The sequence below is a fragment of the Lathyrus oleraceus genome, chromosome 3, assembly GCF_024323335.1.
Source record: "Lathyrus oleraceus cultivar Zhongwan6 chromosome 3, CAAS_Psat_ZW6_1.0, whole genome shotgun sequence".
NCBI lineage: Eukaryota > Viridiplantae > Streptophyta > Magnoliopsida > Fabales > Fabaceae > Lathyrus > Lathyrus oleraceus.
In genome coordinates this window covers 179,560,742-179,575,766 of record NC_066581.1, presented here as the reverse complement: position 1 = coordinate 179,575,766, position 15,025 = coordinate 179,560,742, and the positions used below count along the sequence as shown (strand labels likewise).

General features: G+C 35.3%; 1 protein-coding gene across 1 annotated transcript; it reads left to right on the top strand.

The window, feature by feature from the left end:
• The first annotated feature begins 6,972 nt into the window (after positions 1–6,972).
• LOC127126113 (protein LONGIFOLIA 1) lies at positions 6,973–10,305 on the top strand. Its single transcript, XM_051054974.1, has 4 exons — positions 6,973–7,256; positions 7,340–8,479; positions 8,584–8,779; positions 9,544–10,305. The coding sequence occupies exons 1-4, from the start codon at positions 7,116–7,118 to the stop codon at positions 10,107–10,109; spliced, it is 2,043 nt and encodes a 680-aa protein (XP_050910931.1). The 5' UTR covers positions 6,973–7,115; the 3' UTR covers positions 10,110–10,305.
• The last annotated feature ends 4,720 nt before the right edge of the window (positions 10,306–15,025 follow it).

Genomic DNA, 15,025 nt, shown 5'->3' with positions numbered 1-15,025 from the left:
TAACCCTTCATTGGTACCTCTTGATCTTTGCTAGTAATAATACATTTAGACTTGTTATAGCTAACATTCAGACCTTGATCACATAGTTGACTTATATTGATCAAGTTAGCAATTAATCCTTCTACCAACAACACATCATCAAGACAATGAAAACATGGACTAACCCGTTTACCTATGCCTTTTATTCTTCCTCTAGCTCCATACTAAAGTTAACATAACTATTATAATAGTGCTTTAACTCTTTAAAATAGCACTTTTCACCAGTCATGTGCTTTGAGCATCCACTATCAAAATACCAGTCATCTCTTGATGAAACCCTAAGAGATGTATAAGCTATAAGTCAAATGACATATTCCTTGGGTTTCCAAACCTTATTAGCTTGAGGTTTCTTCCCTTTATTTCTATTGTGCCTTGGCTGACTATAAGACCGAGGATATCCATACAATTATATGGCCATATCTTCCATTGTGGTGACACCTCCGAGATGATTTCTTGTTACTTTTCTGTGAGGGGACACATGTTGAGCAGGATGGTGGCATATATGGTCCTTAATCAGAAACTTCATTTTCTTTTCAAGAGCTATAGTTAAACCATATAGCCTTCTTCTCCCCAATCTCCAATATCTCATCCAACATATCAGAACCACTATTCAGCATACAAACATATTTTATCATATTGTCAAGTTTGGACTTTAACAATGTGACTTCCTCTTCCAGACCTGTAATGGTTGAACCAAGCTTCTCTTTTTCAAGGAGAAGAATACCTATGGTCTTCTTTTATTTCTCTTCTCTCAAGCAAGATTCCTTCAATTTAATGAGCATCTCTCTATATGTTTCAGCAAGTTCTTCTGATGACATCTCTTCATCACTAGACTTACTGCAAGAGTTATATTTCCCAGTAAAAGCCACCCTTTTATTAACTATTTCTCCTTCACTTTTACCTGGATGGAACCACTCCCCTTGGGTTATATCCCCATTGGGTTGAGTCTTGTTTGACTGTTTCTTTCTAGTTCTTACCTAGATAGATCTTTTGGTCCACGAGAGGTTATTACCCAGTAATTGGTAATATTCTTCTTTTTGTTGAGTACTTTACCTGTGTCCAGTAACCGATAAAAGGTAATTTACTTATTTGTTTTTCTCCAGCGGATTCGTTCTCACGCTTCCCCAGCAAGTCTATCCTTGATATGTTCATCCTAACCGATGACAAATATTCTTCCAGTTTGGTTTTCTACCCAGTAACAGGTAGTCGTAATCCCTATTTTTCCCAGAGAGTCTATCCTTGATATGTTCACTCTAACCGGTGACGAATTTTCTCTTCTTCGCGGTCTTCTACCCAATAACTGGTAGATATAAATCCTATTTTCCCCTTTGAGTCTATCCTTGATATGTTCACTTTAACTAGTGAAAGGTACTATCTCTTTGGTTTTCTACCCAGTAACCGGTAGATATAATTCCTTTTTTTTCCTAGCAGTCTATCCTTGATATGTTTACCCTAATCGGTAACGGATATTCTTCCTCATTCCTCTGGTAGTCTATCCTTGATATGTTCATCTTAACCGATGACAGATATTATTCCTTTGAGTTTATCCTTGATATGTTCACTTTAATCAGTGACAAATACTCGCTCTTTGGTCTTCTGCCCAGTAGCAGGTGGTTGTAAATCCTATTTGATTTCTTTTTCCCAGTAGGTCATTCTTACCCAGTAACCGGTAATGAATATGCCTCTTTTTTCTCAGCGAGTCATCCTTGGTATGTTTACCCAAACCGGTAACGGATGTCCCCCTGTCTGAGTATATTATCTTCCTACCCAGTAACCGATAATATATAATATATCTCCTTTTACTCCTGTGTTGAAGTTTTTCTTCCCCAGTTGAGTTTGGTTTCGTATTTCTTAGTGAAATCGAATCCCCTTTTGCGTAAATATTTCAGCTTTGTTCTGATCTTCGCATTTTCCCAGCGGATGTTTCTTGTTGTATTGGTGTTATCCCAATATATGCAGATTTCTTTTTCCCTGACCGAGTCTTTCCACTGATTTATTTTCATGGAAATCCTCTCGTGTCTCCAAGCAATTTTCAAGTCGTAGTCTGGCCTACTGTTAGATACCCAAAAGTGCTTATTTAAGCCATCAATTAAGGGTATCTTTCACTCTATTTCCTTGCTAAATTGTCAAAATCACCTTTGTTTTAGATGAAATGCATTACATTGATAAACAAGCTTGGTGCCTTTGATTTGTGTGTTATTGTGCAGGAAGAAGGCATGAAATAATTGAAATTTAAGACACAAGAAAGTTGGCAAAGGAACCAAAGAAAACAAGCATTCATCAGCATGCTCGTTAGGCGAAGGCTGTGGCGAAGCCTGCTCGCTAGGCGAGCGCCCAGCGAAAAGCTCCAGTAAAATGTCAATAAATTCGCCAGGCGAGCTGATAGCGAAGGTGGTAGCGAGTTCGTTCAGTTTTGGTGAAAAGCGCAGCCAGCACTCACTCGCTAGGCGAAGCTCTAGCGAGTCCCCAGCGAGCATTCCAGTAGCAAAACCTCTCAACCTCGTTGGGGCGAAGGTTGAAGCGTGTCCTTCGCTAGGCGAACATGACAGTTTGAGTTAGTCTGTTTTCTCTGGGCGCAGGTGCCTTTGGTGCCACAATTAGACCCTCGCTAGGCGAGCCTTTCTGCTCGCCTAGCGAGCATGACAGCCCAGTACTACTCTATAAGTAGCAGGTGCCACTTTTGAGTGCCATACCTAGTTTTTACAGCATTTTTCCACTTTTGTACTTTCTTAGAGATATTTTCCAGCATTGTTCTTAGGATCTTTTATGCCCTAGATTTCATTTCTCTTCATCTTGTAACCATCTTCTACAAAAAGAAGGTGGATTCCCATCCAATATCGATTATCCGACTTGGATGTTGATCAACCTTCTTCCGAAACTTGCCGACCAAGCTACCATGAAAATGAGTAGCTAAGTCCTCCATTTGTCAAGGTTAGATGTAGGTGATTACTAGCTTTGTGTGTAAATGTAAGGATCTTCATGTGTAAACTCTTTAATGGTGAATATATGATGAAAACTTTGTTTCTATTTAAAACTCTTTGTGTTGGTTTATGATCGAGAGATGTTTACCAACTCTTGACCTAGGTTTTCATCCAATCTTGTTTGTTAGCTAGAGATAGTAATGAATGATTTTGTTCACCATAAGGTTGAACCAAAAAGTTGTCATTTTGATAGATTGTGTTCGAGAGAAACAATGGATCAAAATGGGAAAACTCACAATGTGTGTTCGAGAGAAACATATTGGGAGGACTTTGTGAAATGATTTATCATTTAAAGGAGTTTATAAGATTGTTGATCGAACAAATACATGCAAAGTGATCATCGAACCCTAACTTTGGCAATATTTCTCATTTATTCAAACCATAACTTTTACCGCAATTTATTACCTTTTTATGCAAGATAACGTGACAACCAACCAAAACCTTATTGTTACATTGAGTTAGAATTAATACAACCATCGAACGGCGGTGATATCTTACAATCCCTGTGGATACGATAACAAAAACCCGACACGTAAATTTACAACTAACACCTACGCTTAACATTTTAGCCCCCAAAGTCTCTGTCTCCTCAGTGAGCTTTCCTTATAGAATGCATTATGCTCCTTTGGACTTTCAGTCTCTCCGGATTCTTTTCCTTTGTGACAATATTATTTCCCACAAAGATTATTTTAACATTCATATCATATGCATCATGAGGTCTCTGAGGGACCAAAATTTATTTCTTGATGTTTTTATTTAAGTCTATCTACTGAGTTGATACGAAGATTTTAATCTTCACATCCTCAGCTAGAATGTCCTTAAATACGGGCAGCTGTAAGACCCCAATTTTGACCCTAAGATCCCTCATGTTATCTCATCATTTGCATTGGCTTTGGGATCACACATTGGCATCCTCCGTACCCCTCATTCATTGGGTTTGCATTGAGAGAGATCACCAAACACATTTGCTTGTATCATACTTTATTTTTCATTGTTTACTAACCAAAATACCAAAAATATGTCTATGTATAACTTAGTTTCTTTTGTAGGTAGTGTGTGCATCCACCTGTGCTCTATCAAGCTCACATCTAGGGTTTGAGACCCTCATGGCAAGAGATCAATAAATTAAAGGTTCACATTGGTTCTAAGTATCATATATGGATCCCCGTGCTCTTTAATTGTCATTTTGACCAAGGATTCATCAAGAGTTTGAAGCTTGTTTTCCTTGGAAGTCCTAATTCTTCTAGGTATCTTGTGTGACTTCCTCAACAAGTTTCTTCATCAATTGATCAAATATTTAAAGGGATACTTAATTATACATCATCTTATGCATATATGATCCTCCATGAGCTCCAAATATCAAAATAACTTCAAGTTGGTAACTTGGTTCTAAGAAGTTGACAAGAGAAAGTCAACTAGTCAAAACTGTCTCCTACAATTCTTGTCATATGAAAATAATTCTAAGATAAATGTTACTATTTATGACATTCCAAACAACTTTCATGTTGGCATTAAGAGCTAGTTTTGCATGGAAAGTCATTTTTTATGGTGAAACATTGTAGGTCATTTTGTTTGTACCCTAGTTAGAAGGTTAACTTCCAAGGACCATAACTTGCTCAATTTTTATGATATGAAGGCCATATAAGTTTCATGATCAAATTAAAGTTGTCTTATCTAACTTTTTTTCTTTTAGAAATATCAAATTCAACTTACAAGGGCATGTGTTCAAGAGGAAACATTGTAGGTCATTTTGGCCCATTACCATTGAACACGCAATTTTCCTCAACTTCTAAAATCCATAAATCCCTCATGCCAAATTCAAATGATGTCAAATTTGTGACCAAATTTAATAGGAATGTAAGAGATAAAACTTTTGTGAAGAAACCATTTTCATTTGAAGCTCATAGAAAAAGTTATTCAAGGTGGAAGAAGTGGTCATTTGACTTTATAAGAAAATTTTCAACTATGTTTGATTTCTCCAACTTCCACCTCAAAATTCATCATGATACAAGCTCCAAATAGAAAAGTGTTCAACATCAAAGTTGTTCCCCTTGATGTCACCTTTCCAAATCATCCAAGATCACTTCATTTGGATAAGAATTGAGGGAGTTGCGTATGGTTCCTTTGATTGGTTTATTTTGGCAATTTTTGCACTCAAGTGATTAGTTCCTTTTGCATGCTTCCATGTAATGACTTCAACATCAATTGCACATGAATTGGAAGTGGATTACATCATTGGTTGGGCCTAATTCAATGCCCATGCACCCATGCACAACATTTCTATTTTTGGTCAAATTTCAAATGGTACAAAACTGAATTCCATAACATATAAATACAATTGCATTGCTTCAGAAATGATACATACACATTGCCTAAGCCTTGCCAAGCAAACTCAGAATCCTACTCCATAGAATTGCTTGAAGATTTCTTTGAAATCGAGTTTGAATTCCCCCTTTTGTTTTGGGATTGAAACTTCAAGGATTCATAGCCATTTTTATCTTAATTGATCACTCCAAGCCTCCACCGTTATCAAGCTCTTAAGTCTTGTGTTCAACAACTCGATGAGCTGTGTCATTAGACTCTTGATCAAGATTCTGAAGATCATTCTGAAGGCTCTCTCATACAGACTTTGATTCTTCTATGCATGCTTCATTAACTCTCTTTCTAAAACCTCTAAATATTAGAAGATAAGATCAAAAAAATTTACGTGAGAAAATAGTACAAAGTACAAGATCAATATTCTTTCCACTACACTTATTTTGTGGGAAAATGACTGTACTATTTTACCATTTTGTCTTCCATTTTCACAAACTGTTATGCAAGGATACAACTACTTATGGAATTCCATTTCTGCCCTCCAATAAATCTTTCTATTGCCTATATAAAGGAGCCTTGGAAGAATGGAACAACAACTACTTCTACGTGAACATTGCAATACTGTGAAACTTTTGAGAGAAAGAAAAGGATACACGCAAGGAACTTTTATTCATACAATTTCATATAATTTTTTTTATGTGTAAATCTTTATAATACATTTGTGTAGTCTGCTTTCATAGAAGCATCTTTGTAACACACTTTGTTTCTAACTTTTGAGTTATATTTTCTTGAAAGAGTAGGGTATAGTCAAAATTTCTCAAGAAGACATTGTCAATTTGTCTTTGTGGTTGTAATCAAGTTTGGTTATAGTGGATTAAGTCCTTGTGATAAGACGAAATCACTTTTGCGTGTGAACTGGAGGTAACTTCGTTAACAGCGAACCAGGATAAAAATATTTGTGTTCATTATTTTATTCTAAGTTCTTTCCTTGTTCTTTTGGGCAAAAAAATGTTCATTCTAGAAATCCAATTTAACCTCCACCATTTCTTGTGTTTCAGTAACCTTCACATGTTGAACTCGACACTTCTACACCACATTTCTACGTTGAAGTACTGATTTGTGCAAATATTTTTGATATGTTTTGAAGAGAGAGTGATCTTAGTCTTGTGGATATGTTCCCAAGACTCTTCCAAACCAAATTTAATGCAATGTTGAAATCATTGGCTAAAAGAGTTCCTGAAAAAACTTCTCATCCATCTTAACCATTGACAACAATCAATTTTCTCCTTCAAGAGAGACTTTCATAAATACTCTCTCCTTCACAATAATGGTTCATTGGCCTTACGACGGGCTAGGAGATTTAGATGCACCTCTATCTGATTGTTTGACCAACGACGGCGAGATTAAAAGGTTCCATGCAAAAAAAAAATTCTATGGGTAAAATTTAAGGATATTTCATAAAATTATTTATAATCTTTATTTTTCATACATTAATAAATTTCTTAAACTAAATTATGATGGAGCCGCTGAGGAGGTATTAATATCATTTATGTTTCATATAATTATAGAAAAAACAAAATAAGGGGCAAAATTATAATTTGGCAAGGTTCATGTTCTGGTGTGGCGTTTTAAAGACGAGAAAAGCGGGAGTGTAGAATAAAAGGGTGCCACATACCACAACAGTGTTAAGAAGCAGAGTGAGAAATGAGAGAATGTGAAAAGATGGTGAAGCATTCACATTGAGATTTGAGAAAGAAACAAATCAAAGAGAAAGAGAGAATGACAAGAGGAACGGGAGTAAAAGATCAAAAGCTTGAGAAACAATTCCAAAAACATATGGGGTGCATGGCAGGTTTCCTACACATCTTCGATCGCCATCACTCATTTCCTGTTAAAAGACTCAATTCCACGAAACCAACGGTATAGATTCAAACTCAAAATCACTCTGTTTCATCCTCCATGTTTAATGATAATTGATAACATAACATTTCGTATTTTTACAGGAACCGGAAACAAGCGGTAGTAACTCACCGGCTGAATCAACACCAGAAACAGAAACAGAAACAGAAACAACTCAACCGGAAAAACCGACGCTTCAGATTCTTCCAGTTTTCGATTTCAAAGAAGGAACAAAATCTTCATGGAAATTAGCCAGAGAAGCACCAAGACTATCATTAGATAGCCGAGCCGTGATGGATGCAAAAGGAACCATTCATCCAAAAGATGACGAAAAACGACGACGTTCCACTAGCGTTGTTGCAAAGCTCATGGGTCTCGAAGATTCTGATCCTAACCCCAACCCTAACCCTAACCTTAACCCAAAGCTACAAAGATCAGCTTCGGAATCAACGGTTCACAGAGATCTATCTCATTCTCAACAGTATCGTTTCTTTGACACTACGAATTTCAAGTTAAAGCAATTCCAATTTGACAGTGGTTCATTGTTAAACGACACAGACTCAGATCTAACTGAGAAAACAGAACCAGTCAGAGGAATGATAACGAAACAAAAGAAATGTTTCTATGATTCTGCTGACTTTTTTCCTGGTCCGAAACAGAGTGTTTCTGTTTCCGTTCAAGGCGAGATTGAGAAACGGTTGAAGATGCGTGGGATTCACGAACCATCTAAAGATCTCGAGACACTGAAACAAATCCTCGAAGCATTGCAGCTGAAAGGGCTTTTACATTCTAAGAAATTAACAAATCATAGAAACTTCGTCATGGAGAATGTGAATGATTCTCCTATAGTTCTTATGAAGCCAGGAAAATCCATTCATCGAACCGGTTGGACCGGGAATGATTCTCCACCACCAGGTTCCACTTTCCGGTCCAAACCAAAGACTCGAACTGATCATATGCAAGCGCAGGTTAAAAACAGAAACACGGTGAACTCCCCCACGCGCAGTCCTAACCGCGTGAGGAAGGTTACTAGCCTGGAGACACAGCGAAGTGTTGATCGCCGAAGAGTTTCTCCGGTTCAATCCCAGAAGATTAAGATTGAGCCGAACCGACAATCACCGGTTCGGTCGCCGAGGATGAGAAAAGTTACAACTTGCCTAAAGGAAGAGAAAACCATGGCGGAAGATGAATCATCTACGGTTTCTGATAGTAGTTTCAGTACCTCTTCACAAACCGACACAGAGGTTTGTTAAATGGGATATTTAATTTTTTAAATTAATTTTATTTATTGTATTGGATGTGAATTAATTAATTAATTAATAATGAGATTAATTTAATTACTGTGCAGAGGTTAATTAAGGTGGAGGACCAATACAGAGAAGGGAAAGAGCTACTGCAGAGATGCGATAAATTACTCAACAGTATAGCTGAAATAACTGAGTTACAACAACCGAGTCCCGTATCAGTTCTTGACTCGTCGTTTTACAAAGACGACTCGTCGTGTTCACCATCTCCAGTAATGAAACGATGCATTGAATATAAAGGTGAGTAGTTTTGTCCGTACATAGATATACATAAGTCGTAATCATTGCTTCTTATCGTTAAGGTCATTGCTTTTTTACTAGTGAAAGAAAGAGTTAATATTAGGTGTGACATCATTGATAGGGTACGCGTGTTTAGGTCTTTTAAGAACCAAACTGTTCTTTCCATTTCTTGACAACAATAACAACTGTTTTGTTGCTTGGGTAAATGGTCTATTGTCATTTCTTTACTCCACTAAACTAGAAACAAGAATTTTATTACTTTCACACTAGTAGTTGTGGTTGTGAAATTTGCATATTACGTGGACCAATCATTTGATACTAGGGAAATGGAGTTGGTTGGATTGGTTCATTGACAACTACGTCAGAAGAATACTTGTAGAATCACGTGGGAGAGTGATGGCATTCTGCTTTTCAAGATCGAGTGGTGTCCCCGTGAAAAATATAGGAGTAAATAAATGAGCATTGTCCTTATCTCCATTTATTTGTTTTGTTTCATAACGAAACCAAAATCGTTTAAAACTTTTTTGGCACATATTAAAAATATTATTTTTATTAATTGTATTGGAAGAAATGTAAATTTTAATAATAATAATAATAATAATAATAATAATAATTAAAAGACACATAAAAGAATAACAATTATTTTTAGAGAATATAAGTTATTTTAAACAATTTTTTTTTCTAATAGACGGTCATTTTAAAATAGTGGTAGTAATTTTTTTCTTAATCTTGCTTGATGTTGATAAAGTTCGGTGAAATTGCAGATCTAGGAGCAGAGTCAGAAGAAGATGCTTGGAGTACAGCTTTGTGTTCAAACAAAACCAAGTCAGAGGATTACGATTTCGTATATGTTTCAGAAGTACTTCGGGCTTCTAACTACTTGCCCAAAGACAAAGACAATGACATGTTTCTGTTACTGGAACAGCAACAGTATCTCAAGGGAAACAACACTTCCAAAGTTTCAACTCTTCAGAGAAAGTTAATCTTCGACACCATTCATGAGATTCTCAACTGTAAACGCCGTTTGCCGCCGTGGAAGTTGGAGAACCTACCGTCGTTAGATAAAATCTGGTCGGAGTTTCGGAGGATACGGGAGAGAGAAGAGTCGGAGGATATGTTTGAGGTTATATGTGGAGTGTTGAAGAAGGACATGAATGGAGAGAATGAATGGGGTGAATGCCACGTGGAAATTGGAGATGTAGTGTTGGATATCGAACGGTTCATATTCAAAGATCTTATATGCGAAACCATTGGGGATCTAGCATTGTGTAGAGGAGTACCACGTAACAAAGTTTCGGTGCTTCGCAGGAAGTTAGAGTTTTATAATTAGGACAAAACAAAAAGAAGGGAAAAAGAGTTGAAAAAGAAAACCAAAAGTTATAAATATGAATAAATAAGTACATGAAAATAGGGAGGGTTTTTTCTCAGTTTGGTTGTTTGCTTTTCCCTTCTCTTTAGTAATCCCACAGTTTAATTATTATGTGTATGTTTTTTTTAATGAAGGAATAGGAACTTTAAACCTGAAATCCAGACATGCTTAACGATGATAACTTACTACTAGTTTAGGAATTTAAAAAAAAAAATTTGCGGAATATTATGTCAATACTAAAATATAAAGAGATGAATTTAAAAAAATTTCTTAAATTAAGTCTCACATTGTGTCTTAGTTGAAAAATTTGTTTAGTCTCACATTGTTTATGTGAGATATATTTTCTTCCTCACTTTATTATATAAGAAAATTCTTATTTAATTAAAAAACACACCAAAAATTTATTATGAGTTTTTCCTTCTTCACTCTTATAACTCTGCGTCTTTTGAATTAGCTTCTTTTGAATTATCGAAGTATCAACTTCTCCCCATTTCTTTTTACTCATTGAATTTTTCGAGTATTTTCTTGAATTTTCTATAGAGAATTATGTTTTTCTCCTCGTTGAGTTTAAAAATTATCAAGTATAATTTTTGGATTCTATTTAGAGAATTATTCGAATTTCTTTTTGTTTGAAAAATCATTTTGAATGGTCAAATGACCATTATTGAATTCTCTTTGGAGAATTATTGGAATTTCTCTTGGTTTGAGAGATTATTATGATTAATTGTTATACCATATACTACGAGTGATATTTATACCATATTTGAATGGTCTTTGTACCATCAGAGGGTGTATTTCTAGATCGATTATTTATCGTATAAATAGTAATCGTATAATATAAAACTGAGCTGTTTTATCCTAGAGATGTCATCGAAACTCGACTGCATTGCATAATTGTTGGCAGTACGACAAAACGTCTTAAAGAAAGCGACCTAGTACGCGACTCGTCCCGATAATTTTCTCTATGGCAAATTTTTTAAAACCGAAAACAACAATTTTAAGACGTTTCTAATCACCATGGCTACGGAAGAAATTAATGGTAAAAGATGTGGATTTAGATGGTACATTTAATAATATTAAAGCTGAATATGTTGTAGATATTAAAGCGAACATTTACAGCTCAGAAAAGAAAACACCTTATGAAAAAAAAATGATTACAAAATGATATTCTGAATGGGCTTGCAGATGATCTGTGATTATTATAGTAGTTGCGATACTGTAAAATAAGTTTGGGATGCTCTGAAAAACAAGTGTGACACGAAGAAGCTGAAGCAAAGGAGTATGCAGGTAATCACTATCTCAAGTATCAAATGGTATAAATGAAAGATCCGTGGAGACTCAATGTCACGAACTTCAAAATATTGCTTATGAGATCATATCAAAGGTATGTGTTTAGATTAAACATTTTAAATTCCCTTTATTATTGACTAATTGTCCCTAATGCACATGTTAACCTGATTGATGAACAATTTATTGCTTTGATCACTGAAATCAATGTGATTGGTGATTCGGATGGTTGATGGTTAAACATCGGCTCCTCTCGTCATGTTTGTTATGATCGTGCAATGTTTAAAACATACACGAATAAGAAAGTGCTGTTGGGAGTTGCCCACGCCACTAATATTGTCGGTATTGGAGAAGTGGAATATAGTCCACCTCTGAAAAAACTGTAATCTTGAAGGATGTCATGTATACTTTAGAGATTATAGAGAATCTTGTTTCTGGTTTTCTTTTGAATAAGACATGGTTTATTCAGTCTATTGGAGTAGATTTGTACACAATCACTAAAAATGATATTTTTATGAAACTGCTATGTTTAAGATTTTTGCGAATGAAATTGAAATTCAATTTAGTAACAAGATTAAGAGAATTCATAGTGATAAGGAAAGTGAATATTATTTTAGTTTATTTAATGAATTTTATAAACAACATTGAATTGTACATGAAACGACTGCACTATATTCTTCTGAAGTGAATGGTAAAGCAGATAAAAATAATAGAACTCTTACTGAACTAGTTGTTGCTATTACGTTGAATTCTGGTGTTGCATCTCACTGGTGGGGGGAATTTTTGTTGACTGGTTTCAATGTCCTGAATATAATTACCAAGTCAAAAAGTAAGATCTCTCCTTATGAGATATTAAAGAAAAGACAACCAACCTTGTCTTATTTACGAACTCAGGACTGCCTGCCTTATGTCAGAATTCTGGATCCGAAGCGAGTCAAACTCGTTAATAGAGCCTATGAATATTTATTCATTAGGTATGCAGCAAATAGTAAAACATATATGTGTTATGACCTAAATGCTAAAGTGATCATATAATCAAATGATGTTGAATTCTATGAAGACAAATTTCCTTTCAAATTGAGAAATAATTGGGGCACTGAATCGAATCACATTCCTATGATAAGAAGCACTGAAAGCAACAACGAAGTAGAAATAGAACTTCGAAGAAGTAAAATAGTAAGAGTTGCTAAAGACTATGAGCCCGATTATGAGATTTATAATGTAGAAGAAGATCCAATAAATCTTTAAGAAGCCTTGTCATCTATGGATACAAATTTGTGGCAAGAAGCTATTTATGATAAGATAAATTCTCTGGAATCTAACATGACCTTGCACTTAGTAGACTTGCCTCATAGTTGTAAACCGATCGTTTGTAAATGTGTTTTGAAAAAGAAACAAAAACCCGATGGAACAATTGATAAGGACAAGGTTCGCCTTGTAGCCAAAGGTTTTAGGCAAAGAGAAAAAATATATGTCTTCAATACTTTCCTCTAGTCACTTGAATTACATCCATTAAGGTACTTATTTCAATGGATGTTATTTATAACTTAATAGTACATCTAATGGATGCTAAAACAACTTTTTTAAACGGTGACTTAGAAGAAAAAATCTTTATGGACCAACTGGAATGGTTTGCAATTCATGGGTAAGAAAATAAGGTGTGTAAGTTAGATAAGTCTCTGTATGGTCTAAAACAAGGTCCAACGCAATGACATAAGAAGTTTGATAACTTAATGATATCGAATGGGTATAAAATGAATGAAAGTACAAATGCATTTATTAAAAATTTGAGAATCACATTTACACTATCATATGTATATATGTAGACAATTTACTCATACTTGGATCAAACATTTAGGTTGTAAATGATGTGAAATCATTATTGTGCAACAACTTTGATATAAAAGACGTCGGATAAGTGAACATGATTCTTTATATCAAGATCACGATATCCGAGCAAGGAATTTCTTTGGATCAATCACACTATGTGGAAAAGATCTCAAAGAAATATAATTACTTTGACTATAAACATGCAAGCACACCATATGATCCAAGTGTGAAACTATTTAAGAACACTGGTGAAAGTGCCAGACAAACAGAATATGAGAGCATCATTGACAGTCTTAGGTATGCCACTGGTTGTACTAGACCCGACATTGCATATGTCGTAGGATTGTTGTGCATGTTTACTAGTAGACCGAGTAACGAGCATCAGCAAGCTATTGAGTGAGTCATGCAGTATTTTAAAAAGACTGTGAATCTCGGTTTACATCATCAGATATTTCCTGTTGTACTTGAAGGATACAGTGATGCAGATTGGAATACCTTATCAGATGATTCCAAAGTAACTAGTGGCTATGTATTCAATATAGCTAGAGGAGCTGCATCCTGGAAATCAAAGAAACAAACTATCCTGACTCAGTCCACAATCGAGTATGAGATGATAGAATTAATGAATGCTAATGAAGAAGTAAGTTGGTTAAGATGCTTGCTAGCTAAGATCCCTTTATGGGAAAATGTATGTCAGCTATGTTGAACCACTGCAATAATACCGTTACTATTATAAAAATTGAGAACCGTTATTATAATGGTAATAGACGTCAAATAAGAAGGATTCACATCACCGTCAAATATTGTATCTCTAAAGGAGCTGTAAGAGTGGATCATGTATGCACTAATGTAAATTTAGCAGATCCTTTGACAAAAGGATTAGCTAGAGAGAAAATCCAAAATACATCAAAGAAGATGGGCTAATGCCTATAGAGAAATGAATTGCTCATGATGGTAACCCGACCTAAACGACTGAAGATCCCCAAAAATAGGTTCAATGGGTATAACAAGTTGTGAGTAATATGAGATGATCATGTTAGAGTAAATAAGAGAAGCATAAATCCTGAAGCGATAAGAGGATGAAATAATAGAAACTCTTAATGAGATCTATATTTTGTATGAGGGAGTACCTTTGCTACATGAGTACTCTTAATAGACTCACCTATGTGATTGTAGAACTTAGGCTGATTCCTATGAAATTACGAGGCAGAATTCCTAGAGCCTTCACTAAACTGGGATACACGTGCATGCCCATTAAAGCACGGGCTACACACCTTAAGAAAATGATGTGTGCGAGTTGTATGTCTGAGATAGAGTTTAAGACAATTGTGTCAATCTTGTTGAATCAAAATCCTACTTGCTACACAAAGGTTCAAGTCGTAGACAACTTTGTTTACGCACAATCTTAGAAACGTTTGACGATACTTATGTAACACTTTTTTAAATTCAAGTGGGGGATTGTTGGAACATTATGTCAATATTCAAATATAGGGAGATGCATTTTGAAATGTTCCTTAAGTCAAGTCCCACATTGTGTTTTAGTTGAAAAAATTTCTTAGTCCCACATTGCTTTGGTGAGATATATTTCATTCCTCACTTCATTATATAAGAAAAATTCTTGTTTCATTCCAAAATACACAAAAATTTATTTGATTTTTTCCTTCCTCACTCTCATAACTTTGCGTCTTTCGAATTGTCGAAGCGCTAACCTCTCCCAATTTCTCTCTACTCGTTGAATTTTCTGAGTATTTTCTTGAATT

Coding starts and splice junctions, on each gene's coding strand:
- LOC127126113 (XM_051054974.1), top strand. CDS start 7,116: ATGACAAGAGGAACGGGAGTAAAAGATCAAAAGCTTGAGAAACAATTC. Junction 7,257..7,339: donor TCAATTCCACGAAACCAACG/GTATAGATTCAA, acceptor GTATTTTTACAG/GAACCGGAAACAAGCGGTAG. Junction 8,780..9,543: donor ACGATGCATTGAATATAAAG/GTGAGTAGTTTT, acceptor GTGAAATTGCAG/ATCTAGGAGCAGAGTCAGAA.